General features: G+C 41.6%; 1 protein-coding gene across 3 annotated transcripts in view; it reads right to left on the bottom strand.

Moving 5' to 3' along the window:
- Nucleotides 1-21,361, bottom strand: part of LAMA3 (laminin subunit alpha 3) — a 244,295-nt gene that overhangs the window by 149,581 nt on the left and 73,353 nt on the right. For all 3 annotated transcript variants that reach the window (XM_068563501.1, XM_068563499.1, XM_068563500.1), the window contains exons 8-11: nucleotides 18,672-18,790; nucleotides 10,945-11,035; nucleotides 9,092-9,223; nucleotides 7,407-7,469 (exon numbers count right to left, since the gene is read on the bottom strand). In XM_068563501.1, the coding sequence (XP_068419602.1) occupies nucleotides 7,407-7,469; nucleotides 9,092-9,223; nucleotides 10,945-11,035; nucleotides 18,672-18,790 (405 nt within the window). The remainder of the gene's footprint in view (nucleotides 1-7,406; nucleotides 7,470-9,091; nucleotides 9,224-10,944; nucleotides 11,036-18,671; nucleotides 18,791-21,361) is intronic.

Here is a 21,361-nt window from a genome sequence, read left to right as displayed (position 1 = left end):
TAAGCCCATGTGCCACAACTACTGAGTCTGCACTCTAGAGCCCGCGAGCCACAACTACTGAGCCCGCGTGCCACAACTACTGAAGCCTGTGTGCTCTAGGGCCCATGTGCCGCAACTACTGAGCCCGCGTGCTGCAAGTACTGAAGCCCATGCGTCTAGAGCCCATGCTCCGCAACAAGAGAAGCCACCGCAATGAGAAGCCCACACACTGCAACGAAGAGTAGCCCCCGCTCGCTGCAACTAGAGAAAGCCCACGTGCAGCAACAAAGACCCAACGCAGCCAAAAATAAATAAATAAAATAAATTTATAAACAAAACAACAGAATACACTTTCTTCTCAAGTGCTCATGGAACATTCTCCAGAATAGATCATATCTTGGGTCACAAATCAAGCCTTGGTAAATTTAAGAAAATGGAAATCGCATTAAATATCTTTTCCGACCACAACGCTATGAGACTAGATATCAATTACAGGAAAAAACTGTAAAAAATACAAACACATGGAGGCTAAACAATAAGCTACTAAATAACCAAGAGATCACTGAAGAAATCAAAGAGGAAATCAAAAAATACCTAGAAACAAATGACAATGAAAACACGGTGACCCAAAACCTATGGGATGCAGCAAAAGCAGTTCTAACAGGGAAGGTTATAGCAATACAATCCTACCTCAAGAAACAAGAAAAATCTCAAATAAACAATGTAACCTTACACCTAAAGCAATTAGAGAAAGAAGAACAAAAAAACCCTATAGTTAGCAGAAAGAAAGAAATCATAAAGATCAGATCAGAAATAAATGAAAAAGAAATGAAGGAAACAATAGCAAAGATCAAAATAACTAAAAGCTGGTTCTTTGAGAAGGTAAACAAAATTGATAAACCATTAGCCAGACTCATCAAGAAAAAAAGGGAGAAGGCTCAAATCAACAGAATTAGAAATGAAAACAGAGAAGTAACAACTGACACTGCAGAAATACAAAGGATCATGAGAGAGTATTACAAGCAACTATATGCCAATGAAATGGACAACCTGGAAGGAATGGACAAATTCTTAGAAAAGTACAACCTTCTGAGACTGAACCAGGAAAAAATAGGAAATATAAACAGACCAATCACAAGCACTGAAATTGAAACTGTGATTAAAAATCTTCCAACAAACAAAAGCCCAGGACCAGATGGCTTCACAGGTGAATTCTATCAAACATTTAGAGAAGAGCTAACACCTATCCTTCTCAAACTCTTCCAAAGTATAGCAGAGGGAGGAACACTCCCAAACTCATTCTACGAGGCCACCATCACCCTGATACCAAAACCAGACAAAGGTGTCACACAGAAAGAAAACTACAGGCCAATATCACTGATGAACATAGATGCAAAAATCCTCAACAGAATACTAGCAAACAGAATCTAACAGCACATTAAAAGGATCATACACCATGATCAAGTGGGGTTTATTTCAGGAATGCAAGGATTCTTCAATATACACAAATCAATCAATGTGATACACCATATTAACAGATTGAAGGAGAAAAACCATATGATCATCTTAATAGATGCAGAGAAAGCTTTCGACAAAATTCAACACCCATTTATGATAAAAGCCCTGCAGAAAGTAGGCATAGAGGGAACTTTCCTCAACATAATAAAGGCCATATATGACAAACCCACAGCCAACATCGTCCTCAATGGTGAAAAACTGAAACCATTTCCACTAAGATCAGGAACAAGACAAGATTGCCCACTCTCACCACTATTATTCAACATAGTTTTGGAAGTTTTAGCCACAGCAATCAGAGAAGAAAAAGAAATAAAAGGAATCCAAATTGGAAAGAAGAAGTAAGAATGTCACTGTTTGCAGATGACATGATACTATACATAGAGAATCCTAAAGATGCTACCAGAAAACTACTAGAGCTAATCAATGAATTTGGTAAAGTAGCAGGATACAAAATTAATGCACAGAAATCTCTGGCATTCCTATACACTAATGATGAAAAATCTGAAAGTGAAATTAAGAAAACACTCCCATTTACCACTGCAACAAAAAGAATAAAATATCTAGGAATAAACCTACCTAAGGAGACAAAAGACCTGTATGCAGAAAATTATAAGACACTGATGAAAGAAATTAAAGATGATACAAATAGATGGAGAGATATACCATGTTCTTGGATTGGAAGGATCAACATTGTGAAAATGACTCTACTACCCAAAGCAATCTACAGATTCAATGCAATCCCTATCAAACTACCACTGGCATTTTTCACAGAACTAGAAGAAAAAATTTCACAATTTGTATGGAAACACAAAAGACCCCGAATAGCCAAAGCAATCTTGAGAACAAAAAATGGAGCTGGAGGAATCAGGCTCCCTGACTTCAGACTATACTACAAATCTACAGTAATCAAGACAGTATGGTACTGGCACAAAAACAGAAACATAGATCAATGGAACAGGATAGAAAGCCCAGAGATAAACCCACGCACATATGGTCACCTTATCTTTGATAAAGGAGGCAAGCATATACAGTGGAGAAAAGACAGCCTCTTCAATAAGTGGTGCTGGGAAAACTGGACAGGTACATGTAAAAGTGTGAAATTAGAACACTCCCTAACACCATACACAAAAATAAACTCAAAATGAATTAAAGACCTAAATGTGAGGGCAGACACTATCAAACTCTTAGAGGAAAACATAGGCAGAACACTCTATGACATAAATCACAGCAAGATCCTTTTTGACCCAGCTCCTAGAGAAATGGAAATAAAAACAAAAATAAACAAATGGGACCTAAAGAAACTTAAAAGCTTTTGCACAGCAAAGGAAACCATAAACAAGGCCAAAAGACAACCCTCAGAAGGGAGAAAATATTTGCAAATGAAGCAACTGACAAAGGATTAATCTCCAAAATTTACAAGCAGCTCATGCAGCACAATAACAAAAAAACAAACAACCCAATCCAAAAATGGGCAGAAGACCTAAACAGACATTTCTCCAAAGAAGATATACAGATTGCCAACAAACACATGAAAGAATGCTCAACATCATTAATCATTAGAGAAATGCAAATCAAAACTACAATGAGATATCATCTCACACCAGTCAGAATGGCCATCATCAAAAAATCTAGAAACAATAAATGCTGGAGAGGGTGTGGAGAAAAGGGAACCCTCTTGCACTGTCGGTGGGAATGTAAATTGATACAGCCACTATGGAGAACAGTATGGAGGTTCCTTAAAAAACTAAAAATAGAATTACCATACGACCCAGCAATCCCACTACTGGGCATATACCCTAAGAAAACCATAATTCAAAAAGAGTCATGTACCAAAATGTTCATTGCAGCTCTGTTTACAATAGCCAGGACATGGAAGCAACCTAAGTGTCCATCATCGGATGAATGGATAAAGAAGATGTGGCACATATATACAATGGAATATTACTCAGCCGTAAAAAGAAACGAAATTGAGTTATTTGTAGTGAGGTGGATGGACCTATAGTCTGTCATACAGAGTGAAGTAAGTCAGAAAGAGAAAAACAAATACTGTATGCTAACACATATATATGGAATCTAAGAAAAAAAAAAAAAAGGTCATGAAGAACCTAATGGCAAGACGGGAATAAAGACACAGACCTACTAGAGAATGGACTTGAGAATATGGGGAGGAGGAAGGGTAAGCTGTGACAAAGTGAGAGAGTGGCATGGACATATATACACTACCAAATGTAAAATAGATAGCTAGTGGGAAGCAGCTGCATAGCACAGGGAGGTCAGTTCGGTGCTTTGTGACCACCTAGATGGGTGGGATAGGGAGGGTGGGAGGGAGACACAAGAGGGAGGGGAGATGGGGATATATGTATACATATAGCTGATTCACTTTGTTATACAGCAGAAACTAACACAACACTGGAAAGCAATTATACTCCAATAAAGATGTTAAGAAAAAAAAAGAATGAACTATGCTACATGTGCTTTGAGTATGCAAAGATTCTTTCCAAAAATAGCCTCTCAGAGTTTGTGTAGCTGACCTCAGGCCCAACTAACCTATAAGGATGCAAGAACATTTATTTTAGCTAAATAATTAGATATTTGCCTAGTAAAATCTTTTAGGATAATTAGAAAATTATACTATTTTTTTTAGAAAAAAGCATCAGTATTATTAACATAACATGGAATTGGTATGTGCAGAAACCAAAAAAAAAAAAGTAAAAGAAAAAAAGAACACTGGAACTTCAAAGGAACAAATACATAAGAAATTTATAAACTTTAGGAAATTATATGTATATATGGAAAACTTTAAATAAAATATTTGATTGGGGAAAAAAAAGATCTGGGGTTCAAACACAGGAATTTATACTTTGTAAAAGCATGGGGTTCTAAAACATAGCCCTGTTTAAGAACCACTATATCAGAAGACACGAAAGCATTAATGAGCCTTAATGAAATAAAATTATCTGGGGTGAGAGGGACTTGGTATCATCCAGTGCTGTGTGTCTCCTGGCAGTTGAGATGTCTGTGCTTCTAATGTTCACTGCCAGAAGTTAGGCCCCAAATTGGGTGTTTTTAAAATGCATTAGTGGAAACCAAATTGAAGTGGGTATCTGTGCCTTCAAATGCCCAAATAAATCTAATTGCACTAATTGAAACTTCTTTTCTCGAGGCTGTGTTCTGAGGCTTCCCTAATATTTTGTAATAGACGTCTGAACTTCCCTTCAAGTTCAGTTAAATTTCCTTCCCTGAAGTCACCACCAATCTAGTTGGGGAGAAAAAAGAATGGGATAACAAAGGGATTACTGGAAACAGACCAGAAATGGAAGATCTAAAACATGTTTGTGGAAGGAAACCAGAGATGTGTGTCATAATCCATGCTCAAAAGCTGAGTCCCATTCTACTCAAATGACAAACATTTAAGCAAGCACTTGCTGATACCCGCTGTGGGCAGGATACCACGGCAGGTGCTATGGGGATTAGAAAGCGAGTCAGGCACAGCCACTGTCCCCAAGTGACCAAGTGTCTGATGAAAGCTAAAGACAATACCCTGCATAATACCCCAGCGCCGTGGTCTGCTCAGAGGAGCTGGGTGTGGGCAGGGCACAAGCAGGAAACGGCACAGGAAGGTAAAGTGGGTCACGTGAGAGCTGACCTCAGGTGAGCCCTTGTGCTGCCCCAAATCCCGTGACACTCTCCAAGCCCATTCACTCCCCCATGTTCCAGGATGCCTCTTTCATACCTTCTCTCTCCTCAACTCCAAGGCCTTCTCCCCAGCCTCACTTTCTGCCCCCAGCTTGATTCTTATTTTGCAAAGAAAAAGAGAAAGACCAGAAGACAGCATCCACATGCTTCCGCCACGGGTCTGCAGGCCCTTGCCCAGCCCGTCCCCGCGCTCCGCCTTCTCCTGACAGCCTTTCCCGCTCAACAAATGGCACCCCCTCCCCTTCGCTCCTTGTGTGCTCCATCCAGAAGCCGGGGAGCCACCCCCGGTCCTCTTGCTCTCACAGTGCACCTCTGCCCAGCAACGCCCCCGCAAGTCCTGTGGGTTGCATCCTCAGATTATATCCACGGTCTGTGCACTGCTTGTCACCTCCACTGACACCTCCGGGGTCCCAGCCACCACCATCTCTTCCTCACGGATCATCATCGTGAGGGCTTCCCTGCTTCTTGTCTCCTCCTCCTACAGTTGGTCTTCAACACAGTTGCCACACCCCAACGCAACGTCGTTTCCCTGTGCCGAACTCTCCTGGCTCATCAGAGTAGAGGCTACGTCCGCGCAGTGGCTGATGAGGGCCTGCAATCTGGTCCCCGGGTTGCCCCCCTCACCCCCTCCCCTTCGCTCACTCTGCTTTCACACCCCTGGTCTCTCTCTGTTCAGGGAACACCCCCGGCATGTCCTGCCCCAGGGACTTTGCACTTGCTCTTTCCTGCATCTAGATGCTTCTCTCCAGACACCTGCAGAGCTCAGCCCTCAGCCCCCTGATGACCCTGCTTAATCATCTCTTCAGCGAGGCCTTCCCTGACAACCTACTTACATGTGCAAACCTCACATTCCTACCCTCTCTCTCTCTCGGCCTTATTTATTCCACAGCACTGATGGCCAACACACCCGGAGCTAATATACTGTTGTAGAACCTGAATTCCTTGACCAAGGATGGCCCTCAAGAGACCATGTTCTTGTCTGGCCACCAGTGCCCCTTCCCTGCCCACTCACACTCCGGACGCACCGGGAAGAGGGGTCCATGTGCTCCCAGTGAGATGAGCACGTGACCATCAGGCCTTTCCCCATCCTGGGGGACGAGACCAGGTGGGTGACCCAAGCCTGACCCAGATGGTCGTGGGCTGTGTGCATGCAATGTGCCGCGCCCTTCTGAGTGTGTGTGTCCCTGTGAGCACCACGGTGGGTTCACATAGCGAACTGCTCACAGCTCCAGAATCGAACCCAAAGGCCTGGAATACTCTCATATGGGTTAATTTACACCTACAATGTGAATGACTCCCATTTAAAAGTAACACCTTGTGCAGGACACACACAACCCTGCATATCATAATCTATCACATTAGTGATTTTACTTGTTTGTATATTAAATATGTTATTGTAGGAGTCACCCCCACCCCCGACTGAAATATAAGCTCCAGGAGAGTTGGGAAATTCATTTCACTAAGTCCCCAGCAGCCAGAACAGTGCTATGCACATAGCAGGTGGTCATAAAATACTTGCAGAATCAGGGATTAGGTAGGTGTAGCACCTCTCCATCCCAAAGGCTACTTCCTGCATACCCCTGCCACTCTCTTCCCTGGGTGTTTTTCTGGCTGCAGGAGCTCCTCTGCCCCCCGGCAGGCCGGGCCCAGCAAGTTAATGCCCCAGAGGTAGCCCTCCATGCACATCAGGTGACTGAAGTTGTCCGTTCCATTGGGATAACGTTGAGCAAGTTCTCTGCTGCCTCCCAGAGTTGCTCAGGGGGCTGCAGCTCCAGGAGCTACAGCAGGACCATGCCCGCTAACGCATCTTCATAAGGGTTCCCTTCAATCTCGGACTCACTCCCTTACTGATGTTTCCCGGTGTCACCTCCCAAATTAACTACTTGCACTCAATTCCTTTCTCAGAGTCTCTTTATGGAGAACCAAATAACACAGCAGGCAACCGACTGCTACTGAAGGTTTTTGAGCAATCTAGCAACATACAATCTAAAAACTCTTCTTAGTCTCCTTCATCAGGTGGTGCCATTGTAAAGGACAGACTGGAGTAGAGAATGATGGGAGGTGAGAAGCCCAAATATGACACACCTGCAAGGCACCACCACGGTCCCATGAGGATGACTTGAACTTGGACATAGCCATGTGCACAGAAAGTAGAAAAGGAATATGGAGCATAACATCTTCACTGAAGTTAAACCAAAAGAGAAGTTACTTGCCTTTTATATCTCCAGCTACTGGATCTTCTGGACTTGGAGTAGAAATAGGGAAAATGGGAATTCCTAGAAAAATAGTTTATCAAAAAATACAGAGAAGGATGATTAAGGAGACAGTAAAGTAAAACATTAAATTGCACTAACTAGGAAGACGCCCTCTCTGACTTAGTGAAAGCAGCATGTGGAAACTAACTGAAAGAAAGGAAATGTTGCTACACTTAAAATGCATCTAGGGGCTTCCCTGGTGGCGCAGTGGTTGAGAATCCGCCTGCCAATGCAGGGGACGCGGGTTCGAGCCCTGGTCTGGGAAGATCCCACATGCTGCGAAGCAGCTGGGCCCGTGAGCCACAATTACTGAGCCTGCGCGTCTGGAGCCTGTGCTCCGCAACAAGAGAGGCTGCGATAGTGAGAGGCCCGCACGCCGCGATGAAGAGTGGCCCCCGCTTGCCGCAACTAGAGAAAGCCCTCGCACAGAAACGAAGACCCAACACAGCCAAAAATAATAAATAAATAAATTAAAAAAAAATACATCTAGTAATAGAACCAGGATGGTCAGACATTCTGATCTGTATATTAATGAACAGAAATGGATATTTCGTGCTCACAATAGCTAAGTCCCAGGCTAGCAGGGCTGAGCTGGACTTCTTCACTATCTTTATTGTTTCTTAATGTAACATCGAGACTAGCTTTTTACAAATGTTTTCTTTCAAGTCTTTTTCCCTAAAACTTTGCTTATGAAAATGCAATTTCTGCTCAGCCTCTATCCAATAATTATAGATTCTAAATGGATTGAGCCCTGATTCAGTGTCACTATGTTTGGGCTTAAAAACTGCTTCCTTTAACTTTAAGATGATCATGTAATTCATCCTCCAAACTGGGACACTTGACAGTGGAAGTGGGTGCTCGTTTAACAATGACCCTGGGACAGCAGGTGGGAGCCAGGACACGTGCACGTCCTGTCCACAGAGCCCCACAACTCAACATGCTTTTCCGGGGATGGCAGAGTTGTGAGGTGGGAAGGGGCAAGAACTAACGCAGCAATGGGGTATCGTCTTCCTGAGACCGTGTTTCTCCGTCCTGACCCCGAAGTCCAGTTTTTACACTAATTGCAGAACAAATAGGATCACGGCTCTTGGAACAGTCTGCACAGCTGACTTCACACGCTCTCCTGCTCCATGTTCTATGCTGTTTCTAACAGACACATATATTTCTCTCCAAGATGCTGAGATGTTCTCTTAGGTCACGGCAGTGGGATAAGGTGAGGGCTCTACTGTACAGTGGGAAAGAAGACACATCCCCCCGGCCACTGGAACTACGACACACACTGCGTGTGCCCACGCGAACATCTGGAAGCCCGCGACATTTACTCTAGGTTTATGAAGAAAAACCCCACACATGGATTACTATTACGTTGAAACTGCCACTATCTGACCCTTTGACCTGCTGAGATGGTAATGTCTATGGTACAGCCTAACACTTTGGAGATAAATAACACTATAAAACATACTTATAAAAATGTAATGTTCCCAACTTTGGGGAACATTTTCACACAAATAGAACCTTCCTGGCCCTATTTCTGTCCCTCTACCACCCCCCTGCCCCATGCCTGCCATGCACTCAGGGGTCGATGCACAAAGCCCAGGTCAGCGCCGAGAAGCCAGGCCTCTCCTTCCGCAGCTGGGACTTACTGGAGCAAAGCGGGAAATGGTGGTAGCCGGCTGCACACTCCTCACAATGGTCTCCGCGGAAGTTGGGCCTGCAGGTGCAGCGGCCCAAGCCCTGCTGACAGTCCTCCGCGTGGTCGGGGTGACAGCTGCAGGCTGAGAGAAATCCCAGATTCAAGGAGTCCCTCCTTCACTGCACCTCTTAAGGCAAATATGTCCTAATCCTTCTCAGGCAATGTTTACTACTTCATCATTGGTTCCCAGGGATTCTTGAAAGGGTACAGCCTGTTTTCCACTTCACACCTGGTTGATGGTTTGCATTGACTGAACCCCATGGACCCTCAGAGACAAGCTTTAATGAGCAGTCACACTGAGAAGTTCTCCAGGATGTGGTTTATTACATTGAGCACTGCCCAGTTCACCGTGTAGGGGGCAACCCTGCACAAGCCACCACCGGAGGAGCTGGGTGGGCGCGTGCTTTGGCTCCTGGCAGGGCTATTGGGTTTGCATTCCAGAGGGACACACTTGGGTGTAAAACGCTCGGTAACCCCCTCACTTGGGAACTTCCCTTGACCTGGCAAAAGTCCTCACCTTGGACAGCAAAAACACTGTCATAGCTCAGCTGAGTCCCTGTCCTGTGAGGAACCGGGAGGCTGGAGAAGTCGTGAGCACCAAGCAACCCCCTAGCCTGGCTTCTCCTGGTGTCCTTTGCTTAATTTGTTTAGGATTTATGTGTCCTGTGGATTCTTGATGCTAAGCCTCTAATATCTCCATGAGACCACTTCAGTGATGAAGAAAGAAACAAGAAAAGTGATGGAAAACTGAGGCTCCTAGTAAGGCATGAGTTTATTCACGATGTCCTGTTTTCCTTTGCCAAAGCTTATTCTTCGTGGGCACAAGATAAATCATGGGCATACTTCATTGGATGATGTGGAAGAGTGAGGGAAAACAAGGACACACTTTTAATAACTAAGATGCCCTACAGAGAAACAAATCAGAGGTTACACATTCTTTGGATTTTGATGCTCTCAAACATTAATGATATGATGAATGAATTTGGGGGGGAAGGTGGGCACAGAAGCCAATTTCAGGACTGGAATTGTTTTCTAACTGCCAATAGCCAGAGAATATAAAAGATCCAAATAAATTACACATGCAGAACAAAGTCTATAATCTGATCTACTACTGATAATTCCACAGAAAAAAAAAAAAACAGTGGCATTTTTCTGTATAATGGAAGTGGTATGTTACAGCAGCACTAGACAGATATGAACTATACCCTGGACCTACCAGTTGGTAGTTCTCTCACCTGGGCCAAAATATTTAACTACTCAGACCCTTTGATTTCTCTATATCTAAAAATGAGACTAATAATACATTATCTTAAGTTTGTTATGATAATTAGATAAGACATTTGTGAAATTATTTAGGCAATGCCTTGTATATAGCAAGTGCTCAATAAGTCATAACTATTTTGAATATTATGACTATTATTACATCCTTGTGAAATCATTACTATGTTGCCTTGAGTCTAATTCTGATGAAATTTAAAATTACTGGAGATCATAGAAACATGTCAAAACAACAGAAAACATTTGTTGCAGGCCTAGTATGCGACAAGCCCAATGCTCAGTATTTTCCTAGGTGGTTTTGATTGCATTTCATTTAATCTTAGAGACTAGATTATCATTTCCATTTATATATCTGAAATCTGATTCTCGGAGAGACTATGTAACTGCCTGAAGTCACACAGCTAGTAAGGAGTAGAACCAATAATATGAAGAGAGAGAGAAAACGAAGGGAGTTACTAGCCAATCAGAATTTAGCCCGATGACCTCCCTGAAGTCTAAGACACACCAAGTTGGAATGAAACTTACGGATGCAGCCGTCGGGGGCATGGACCGGAACGTCGTAAGGGCGGTAATAGCCCTTAGCACACTTTTCACAGTTTACACCAGCTGTGTTATGCTAGAAAGAAACAAAAGAAACTTAGGGGGAAGAGTAGTGGACAAGCGCTATTCATCCAGAGAAATAATTCTGTCATACACAATTGTAATGTAAAAGTCACCAAAAAAAAAAAAAAAAACAAAGCACTGATCTTGACCTTGAATCTCCAAGATTTACCACAGGACACTGGCTTGAAATTGGCTCTGGCATATTTTTTTCCCATTGGAAGAGGAAATGAGGGTAAGTTCCATGAACTGGACAACCCAAGTTTTCCTCTCTACCACTTAATGAAGCACCTGACATTTGAGTGAGCAAAAATTCCAGAGGACCACTCTTCAAAGCTTCATTTGGTAGTGATAAATGGATCATAAATCACCCTTAGGTTTAACCCAAGGAATAAAGGGTTATGTGCGTATTTTTATCTTCTCCAATTTTGGAAAAAACTGCATGTACAGATCCCCTTCTCTCGTCATTCCAAAATTTTATCTGTGCTTTAGTCTGAAACCATTTCCCAAACATTTCTGCTACGGGAATGGAAAATGTAGGCATGTGCTTCATACACAGAGCTCATTTTAAAGTACAATACAAGGCAGCCTTTTATATTTCACGGCTAATCCTTGTAATTGCCAGAAAATCAAATTACCCAACATGCATCATCAATTTCCAAGAACTATATACCATGGATCTAGCTCAATTCCACCTCTCTCTCTCTCTCTAATTTGGAAACAATTAGAAGGACAGTGTTCTTTCACTAATGAAAGGAAAGGCAATAGGAAGTTAAAAAGAACAAATATAACACACTGACTCAAAAGGAGTCTGCATAGAAACACAGAGAGGAGAACAAAGACCCTTTCTGTATCCTCTACCCTTTTAGATGATTTTATTAATTACAGACTTTTATTTATTACCACTCCTTGTCCTGCGGGCTAAAATCTGAATTCACGTTAACATTGAGGTCTAAAACCATGCTGGTCACTTCTCTGACCTAAGGTTTACATGCATAAACATCTCGGACAAACAGGAAACAGCTGTAGTCCACCCTCCCTTCCATCAAATGCCAATGAACCTCTGAACTCTGTTGTTTGCCACTGTGGCTTATAATACACAGAGGACATCAGGTTAACCCTGGCTCCCAATTTTTTTCCCATTGGAGTAGGAAATGAGAAAAAGTTCTCTCAAGTGGGTACCCTGGGTTCTCCGCTTTACCACAAGGTTTGTCTAATGAAGCACCTGCCACAAAGAAGTTATATTTTTGAAACACAAAGAACAGCAACAAATCACCCTAAGAATACCTGTAGTTTGCCTTCAAGTTTTGGGTGGTTCTCTAGGACCCGCACCACCTGAGGGCAAGATATACCACTTATCCATGGACACCAAGGTCATGGTTGGACCAACACCAGATGGAGACTCAAGGACAGTAGTGGCTCCAGATTTCAACGTTGGAGGTACCTAGGAAGCACTCTTGCCGGGAGGAGTGGGTGTCTGAATTTGCATATGTACGACACAACACGAGATGAGAAAGCCTCCGTTGCCCAAGCTAAAGAGTGGGGTGGGCGCCGATGGGATCTGTGCAGGAGGTAAGCCCACCCCCACCTACTCCTTTTCCCTTGGCACCATCTAGAAAGGCTTTCTAAAGAACGCCCACCTAGAAACCTCAGGCCCTGCTCTGATAATTCTCAGGTCTTAATTCCTCCAAGCAAAACTTTTCCTACATGCTTTTCAATCTTCAGTTAAACCCCATCTCTCTCTGACTCTCTCTCTTTCCCTCAAGTCCTTGACCACACCTACAACACTGTTGCTGACTTCTACTTCTGTGAACCTCAAGTACAGCGAGACTATTGGCTAGTCCACTCGTTGGCCACACTCTCCTGGGAAGACCCCGTCTGATATTCCATCTGAAGGTCAAAGTGATCTGGCCTCTGTGACCTCTCTGACACATCTAGCCCTGCTCACTCCCCTCCAGCCACGCAGGCCCCTTGTTCCCTCTCAAGGCCCTTTGCCCTGCCGTCCCCTCCACCTGGAAAGCTGTCCCCCAGACAGATGCCTGGTCCATTCTCTCGCTTCTTTCAGGTCTTTACTCAAATGCCATATCCCAGAAAACGGACCACCCTATTTAAAATGTCACATACCCCCAAACCAACACTTAAAATAGTAAACCCAAGAAACAAAAGCAAAATCAATACTACGTGAGAAAACAGCCATCTCTGACAACCACGTGCCCTGCAGGATAACGATCTGGCTCTTACATGCTGGCTGCTTGGCCACCTGAAAGTCCCCAGGCCCAGCCTGCCTGTGATGTTCCCACTTCCTGTCACCTGCCCAGACTGATGGCAGAGATTTCATCATTCTCCCATTACCAGCACTGCACAGAAAAGGCAGGAAACAGTCAGGTTAGCTGGTGTTATGGAATAAATGTTCGTGTTCCCCCCAAGTTCATTTGTGGAAGCCTAATCCCCAATGTATTTGGAGATGGGGCCTGGGGAGGTAATCAGATCATGAGGATGGAGCCCTCATGATGGGATTAGTGCCCTTATAAGAAGAGACAGCGAGAGCTTCCTTCCTTTCTCTCTCTCTCCTCCATGTGAGAATACAAGACAATGGCGACATTGTCAACATCAGCCAGCCAGGAAGAGGGCTCTCACCAGACACTGGATGTGCTGGCACCTTGATCTTGAACTTCACAGCCTCCAGAACTGCGAGAAATAACTGTTTATTGTGTAAGCTACCCAGTCAATGGTATATTTGTTATAACGGCCTGAAGTGACTAAGGTAGCTGGGTTTCTGATAGGCAGACCTTGCTGTACGGTATGCGTGTTCTACCAGCAAACTCAAATTTCATCTTGAAGCATCACCACGTAGCTCACCAAACCATCTGCCCTGCTGTAGTTGCACCCACTCTCCTCCCTTCCTGTGCAAGACTCCCCATGTCCCTCTGTATATGGCATAAGATAGGGTTACATTTTCTCCCCAAATGAAGAGCCCATTATTCAACATCATTTATGTACTATCCATCTTTCTCTTCCATCAGAAATGCCAATTTTACCACAAACCAAATTTTAATATCTGCATGAATTTGTTTCTAAATTCTCTATTAGGTTCTATTGAACTATCTATCCCTGCATTGAGTCCACACTCAATTAATACAGATTCACGGTATATTTTGATATCTCGCAAGACAAATTTCTCCCGTCACTGTTCATCTTTTCTAAGCTACTTATCTATTCTCATATATTCTTTTATTGATAAGAACTTTAGAATCAGTCTGTCAATCTTCATTAAAAATCTGATTGAAATTGCACTGAATTTATAGATTGGTTTTGAAAAAATGGTATATTTATAATACTGAGTCTGGAAACATATTATGCCTTTCCATATAGGTCTTCTTTTATAAACTTCAATAATGTTTTATAGGTTTAAATGTAGCTCCACAGTTAATTTCTTCTATCTGTTGCCTCTTGGAGTACCTCCAAATGGTTCCAATAATCACAGCTGTGTTCTCCTGCATGTATCTGTTTCTGCTTTCTATCTTTCGGGAATCTCTTGAAACTGCTGGTCTGTTGATAACACTCTTTCTCATTTTTCATGCTATTGTGGATTCTGGAAGGAGAGAGTATTTTGCTTGTTTGGTATCTTTCCTGTCATTTTGTAGGATTTGTTGCAGAAGGGAACGTAGCCATATGTGCTCCGTCTGTTTCTTGATCCCATCACTTAGCTTTGTGTGGTGTGTGTATGTGTGTGTGAAAGAGAGAGAAAAACAAACGTTTGGAAGTAGTGAGATGAACACATTAGGGACACAAACAGTTCAAGACTTAGATTAGAAGTCGTGTCTCCATGGAAGAAGCTAAAGACTCTGTTTTAGTTAATGGAGATAAAGTATCTTCAAGCATCATCTCAAATAACATGGGTAATCTTCAACATTAATTAAGAGCAACAATATTTTATCAAACAGAAAGGAATCAAGGAGTCAATCCAAAAATGTTGTGCTCCTTGCCTTCTTCCATTGCTCTTTCCCCCAATATTTTATGACCAAAAAATTCAAATTTCACAATAAACACCTATACCCCCTCTACTAGAGTGTACCATTAACATTTTACTATACTTGTTTTTTCACATAATTATCCATCTACTCATTCTTCTATCCATCCATTAATCCATCTTATTTATGCATTTCAAAATAAATTGCAGATATCAGTTACCGTCCCCCAAAATACTTCAGCTATTTATATTAACTGTTTATTAACTGTTATTATAATAACTCCAGTTAATTATATGCATAGCTAAAGTTATGCATATAATTAACTGGAGTTTAATGTTTGTTCAGTTTTTTTCTTTTGGTATAAAATTTATACACAAGGGCAAAACTCTTGTACATTCACTGAGTTATAACAAATGCATATACCTGTGAAACCCAGATGTCTATCAGATACAGAACAATATTACCACCCCTGAAAGTGCCCCCATGCCTCTTCCCAGTCAATCCCCACCACCAGCTCCGACAGTCAACCACAGTTCTGATTTTTTCCACTATTGATTAGTTTTGCCTGTTCCAAAATTTCATCTAAATGGTCTTCATACTATCGGTATTCTTTTTGGGAAAGCTTTTTTCACTTAACACGATGCTGTTAAGATTCTTGCATGTTGTTGCACCATCAATAGTTTGTTGCTTCCCCACTGGTATTCCACTGTATAAATATGCCAGAGTGTGTTCCTCCATTCTACTACTGAAGGACACCAGGGCTATTTCTAGTTTGGGGCTATTGTGCATAAAGCTGCTATAAACTTTTTGTAAACACACTTCCATTTCTCATGGATACACGCCTAAGCGTGGAATTTGTGAGTCATGGTGTAGGTGTATGTTTAATTATATTTTAAAAACTGCCAGATATTTTCCTGAAGCGATTGTACCACTTTTCACTCACACCAACAACGCATGATAGGTACGGTTGCTCCACATCCTCACCAAAATTGGGGGTAAGTCATTGTAACTATAATTTACATTTCTCTGATGACTCATGATGTTAAGCCCTTTGTTGTATGCTTATTGGCCATTTATACATCCACTTTTGTGAAGTGGCTATTCAAATCGTTTGCAATTGTATTGGGTTATTTGTCTTTTCATTATTGAGCTGCGGGAGTTCTTTATATTGTGTATCCTGGATACCAACCATTTGTCAGACTTATGTTTTCTGAATATTTTCTCCCCATTCATGGCTTGCCTGTTCATTTTCTTCAGTGTCTTTTGTGAGCAGAAGTTTTTAATTTTGATGAAGTCTAATTTGTCAATTTTTCATGGTTATTGCTTCCTATGAACTAAGAAAACTGTTCATCCTCGAATCACAAAGATATCTGCCTCTATTTTTCTCAAAAGCTTTAACTTTACTTTAGGTCTGATCCATATCAATTTAGTTTTTGTGTATGATTTGAGGTCGGGGTCAGAGTTAATTTTTTTCCCATATAAATCCAGTTACTCCAGAACCATTTGTTGAAAGGACTTTTCTCTTCTCTCCCCACCCCCTGTCACTGGATTGCTTTGGTACTTTTATCAAAAATAAAATGTCCAGGGGTTTTCCTGGTGGCGCAGTGGTTAAGAATCCGCCTGCCAATGCAGGGGACACGGGTTCGAGCCCTGGTTCGGGAGGATACCACATGTCACGGAGCAACTAATCCTGTGCACCACAACTACTGAGCCTGCGCTCTAGAGCCCACGAGCCACAACTACTGAAGCCCGCACACCTAGAGCCCGTGCTCCGCAGCAAGAGAAGCCATCGCAAAGAGAAGCCCGTGCACCGCAACAAAGGGTAGCCCCTGCTCGCCACAACTAGAGAAAGCCCATGGGCAGCAACGAAGACCCAACGCAGCCAAAAATAAATTAAATAAAATAAATTTATAAAATAAAATAAAATGTCCACGTGTGAGTTAGTTTCTGTGCTCCCTGTTCTGCTACATTGATCTATTCTTCTAGCCTTATGTCAATAGCACCATGTTTTGATTACTATAGTTTTATAGTTAATCTTGAAGTAAGATAAGTCCTCCAATTTTATTCTGTTTCTTCAAGATGGCTTTGGATAGTCTAGGTCGTTTACATAATCATATAAATTTTAGAATCCACTTGTCAACTTCGTTTTAAAAAAAAGAACCTGCATTAACTCTGTAGAGCAATTTGGGGAGAACTGGTATCTTAATAATACTGAATCTTCCAATCCACAAATATATTACATCTTTCTATTTATTTAGTCTTTCTAGATTTCTCTCAGAAAAGATTTTTTAGCTTTAATATAGAGGTCTTGCATGTCTTTTGCTAAATTTATTCCTAAGCATTTTATGTTCTTTGATACTATTTTTAATTGAATTTTAATTTCATTTTCCTATTGTTTGCTACTAGCATATATAGCTGGTTTTTCTATATTATCATTGTATCCTGCAATATTACTAAATTAAATTAGTTCTAGTAATTATTTTGTACATTCCTTAGGCTTTTTTACATAAAGAATCATGTCATCTACAAATAGAAACAGTTCTACTTCTTCCTTTCCAATCTTAATACCTTTTGTTTCTTTTTCTTGTCTTATGCAGAGGTTAGGACCTCCAGGGCACTGTTTCACAAAAGTGGTGAAAGCAAGCATCCTTCCTTGTTCCCAATCTTTAGAAGGAAAGAGTTCAATATTTCATCACTAATATGATGTTAGTTGTAGGGTTTTCATAAATACCCTTCATCAGATTGCAGACAGTCCAGTGCTTCTGCAACTTTAATGTGCATGCAAATCACCTGAAGGTCTTGCAATGCATAGCTTTTTTTTTTTTTTGGGGGGGGGGAATGCATAGCTTTAAGAAGATCCTGGGATCTTTCACTTATCCGTGAAACCCTGTGATTTGTAACAAACCTATGACTTACATTTACTTGTATTTTAATTAACTATGGTGACAGATGATATAAAATGTGTGGAGTGGGAGACAGGTGGAGAATGGTGGGTCTCTCTAAGGGTGTGTAGCCCTGGTTCCACATAAACGGGCATCTCACGTAAAGAGTGCCTCCTTACTGGCAACGTTAACAAAACATCACTCTAAAAGCACACAAGACAGAATGACAATATAGACCAAACTCATGAACATTTTACACAATTTTTAATGAATATCTCAAGGCAGATATACATATACCCTCCTCTGCCATACACTCCTCTTACCTAAATTCCAGTGAACCCAATCGTCCTTATAGGAGGGATGAAAAATCCATTTTTCTTATTTAGTGTCAACAGCAGACATCATTAATTGATCATGATATACTTCCTCTAGATTCAGAATCCATTTGAAAACAGGATTTAGAGCCAGCACTGAAGTTGATACCTATTTGCCCTCCTATCTTAGAGCCTTTCTAAGATAAGATGGATAGCAGTCAGGATGACAGCCAGGAATTCTCCCCTCCATTTAGGCAAAGACCCAAATGAAGAATCTAACCAATGGAGTTTGGACAAACATGCCTCAGTCCATTTTCCCTAAATTACATCCAGCTAACCAAGCTTTCTGTGTACAAAAGTGGAGAAACGGCGTCAGAAAATCCTTAGAATTGCATATCACTTTCTTGACATCTTTTTAGAGCAGGGCTTACTGAGTGTTCATTTCCTACTGTGACACATTCACTTTGACTTAAATAGTGCCTCACCTGACAGTCAATGCAGACCCCTCCACCTGCATAGATGCCTTGGCTATTCAAGCTTGCCTGCTGCCTCTCCACTTCTGGATCATAGTAACAGTCGATGGCGTGGCCATGGCAGTTGCATGCTGAAAAAAGAGCATTCTAAGTTAGTACTCCATCGTGAGTGAGACCCTTAGTAAATTCCCCCAGAGAGTATTGTTGCTCACTGAGCTACAAGAAAGTCTATTCTGGAACACAAGGGATACCCCCAGTGGAAAATTTGGAGGATTTTTACACAAAGACCCACCTATAATCATATGCAATTTATACCTTCTTCCATCTGATATTAAGTGGGAGAGGTTTCTCTTTTTTAAAAAATAAGATATATAATTACAAATTAAGATAAACCAAAATGCCAATTAAGCTTTATGCACAAAGAGAATATTACTACTACTGCTAATGTCAAGAATAACTGAGGGACTTCCCTGGTGGTCCAGTGGTAAAGAATCCGCCTTACAATGCAGGGGATGCAGGTTCGATCCCTGGTCAGGGAACTAAGATCCCACATGCCGCAGAGCAACTAAAGCCCGAGTGCCACAATTACTGAGCTCGTGCACCTCAACTACAGCCTGCATTGCCACAAACTACAGAGCCCATGCACTCTGGAACCCACGCGCCACAACTAGAAAAGAGAAAAACCACACTCCACAACTAGAGAGTAGCCCGCGCACCACAACAAAGAGCCTATGTACTGCAACGAGAAAAGATCCCGTGTGCCTCAACAAAGATCCCACGTGCCACAACTAAGACTCAAGGCAGCCTATAAATAAATAAATAAATAAATAAATAAATAAGAATAACTGAGTTCTTGGTACACTGTGAAAAGCATTTTACATGCATTATCTCATTTAATCTGCACAATAACTTTCTAAGGGTGGTGCTATTATGCCTGTAGCCCAGATGGGGAGGCTGAGGCTTAGAGAGGTTAAGGGACGAGCACATAGTCACAGACTTCACGAGTAAGAGAGGCAGAATCCTCACTTGTCTTTCTGTGACTCCAAAACCTACTCCCAGTCAACACCCTAAGCCTTTCATCCCAGCACTATCTATAATAGTGATCAATTGGAAATAATCCTAACATCTAATTATAGGGAAATGGCTAAGCAAACAACAGTATATTTGCTTGCCTGTCAGTTCTATGAAGTCAAGAACTGCTCCTGTTTTGTCTGTAATAGAGCATCGTCCCCAGCACACAGTAAGTACTCAAACACTTTTTAGATACACTTGAATCCAGAGAATGACAATACTATTGAATATGTGCCATCAAAAAAGATGTCAAAGGGCTTCCCTGGTGGCGCAGTGGTTGAGAATCTGCCTGCCAATGCAGGGGACACGGGTTCGAGCCCTGGTCTGGGAAGATCACACATGCCGCGGAGCAACTAGGCCCGTGAGCCACAATTACTGAGCCTGCGCGTCTGGAGCCTGTGCTCCGCAACAAGAGAGGCCGCGATAGTGAGAGGCCCGCGCACCGCGATGAAGAGTGGCCCCCGCTTGCCGCAACTAGAGAAAGCCCTCGCACAGAAACGGAGACCCAACACAGCCATAAATAAATAAATAAATAAATAAATAAATAAATAAATAAATAAATAAATAAACAAACAAACCCAAAGTTAAAAAAAAAAAAAAGATGTCAAAGAGTTTTTAATGATATGGGAAAATATTTAAAAATATCAAGTGAAAAAGCTCAGCATATAAAATTGTATAAATAATATACCCTTGAGCATTTAAAGTATGCATGAAAAAAACACTAAAATACTTAACAAAATATTAATAGTGGTTCTCTTTGGGTAGTAAGAGTATTAATGATTTTACTTTTAAAAAAAAAATTTTCCAAGTTATCTACAAGTAACGTATGATGCTTCTAAAATTAGAAAATATGATTTAAACCCCATTTAGGATTTTCATCATTGCCAAGATGAAAAAAGATCTAACAAGTAAAACACTCATTCTCTCTTAGGCAGAATATATATTCACTACATTCCACCTAGATCCAATTTTCCAAGTCTTTCTAGGAATTTATGTGTTTTAATCAAGTTCTCGGATAAATCTATTAGGGTTAGATTTTCAAGATACCCTGTCTTTAACAGGCTGAGCCCTTTCTTATTTTCATTTCCTCAGTGGTGCCATGATTTTTTAAAAAATTCTAAGCATTTACATTTACTACGTCAGTTATTTCTTAAGAAGTCTATTTATTTTGAATTGCAGTAACTCAAATGGAATTTAGAAAGCATCTAACAAATATCTTAACAGGTCTGATTTCCATAGGCTGTTTATAATTTTTAACCATTTTGGTAAGTGTAAAAAGGTTAAAAACTTATGAAAGGAAGTTATTTAAAATTTGTCATATGTGTGTTGGAGTAAAGCGTTGTCATTCACTGAGTGGTTCCATCAGTCTGGTAAACTAACCACACGATGAATGCTGGAATTCATGTGATGACACTTATTCAATCAAAGTATCCTAAACCAGCACCTGAAAGTATTGGAAGAAACAACCCCTGATTATTACTTTTCCCTCTTCGGGGCCCTATTATCTAGGGGTGAGGAGTCGGGAATTCACTGCAAAGGAACCTGTTAACTATGACTATAAAGTGAGAATGGCCATCCGGGTAACGACCTGGACCTAGAGATCACCTGAGCGTTCACCTTGGGCAACACCT

The sequence above is a fragment of the Eschrichtius robustus genome, chromosome 14 (assembly GCF_028021215.1).
Source record: "Eschrichtius robustus isolate mEscRob2 chromosome 14, mEscRob2.pri, whole genome shotgun sequence".
Lineage (NCBI taxonomy): Eukaryota > Metazoa > Chordata > Mammalia > Artiodactyla > Eschrichtiidae > Eschrichtius > Eschrichtius robustus.
Note: the sequence above shows the minus strand (reverse complement) of the source record. Positions and strands in the feature narration are given on the sequence as shown.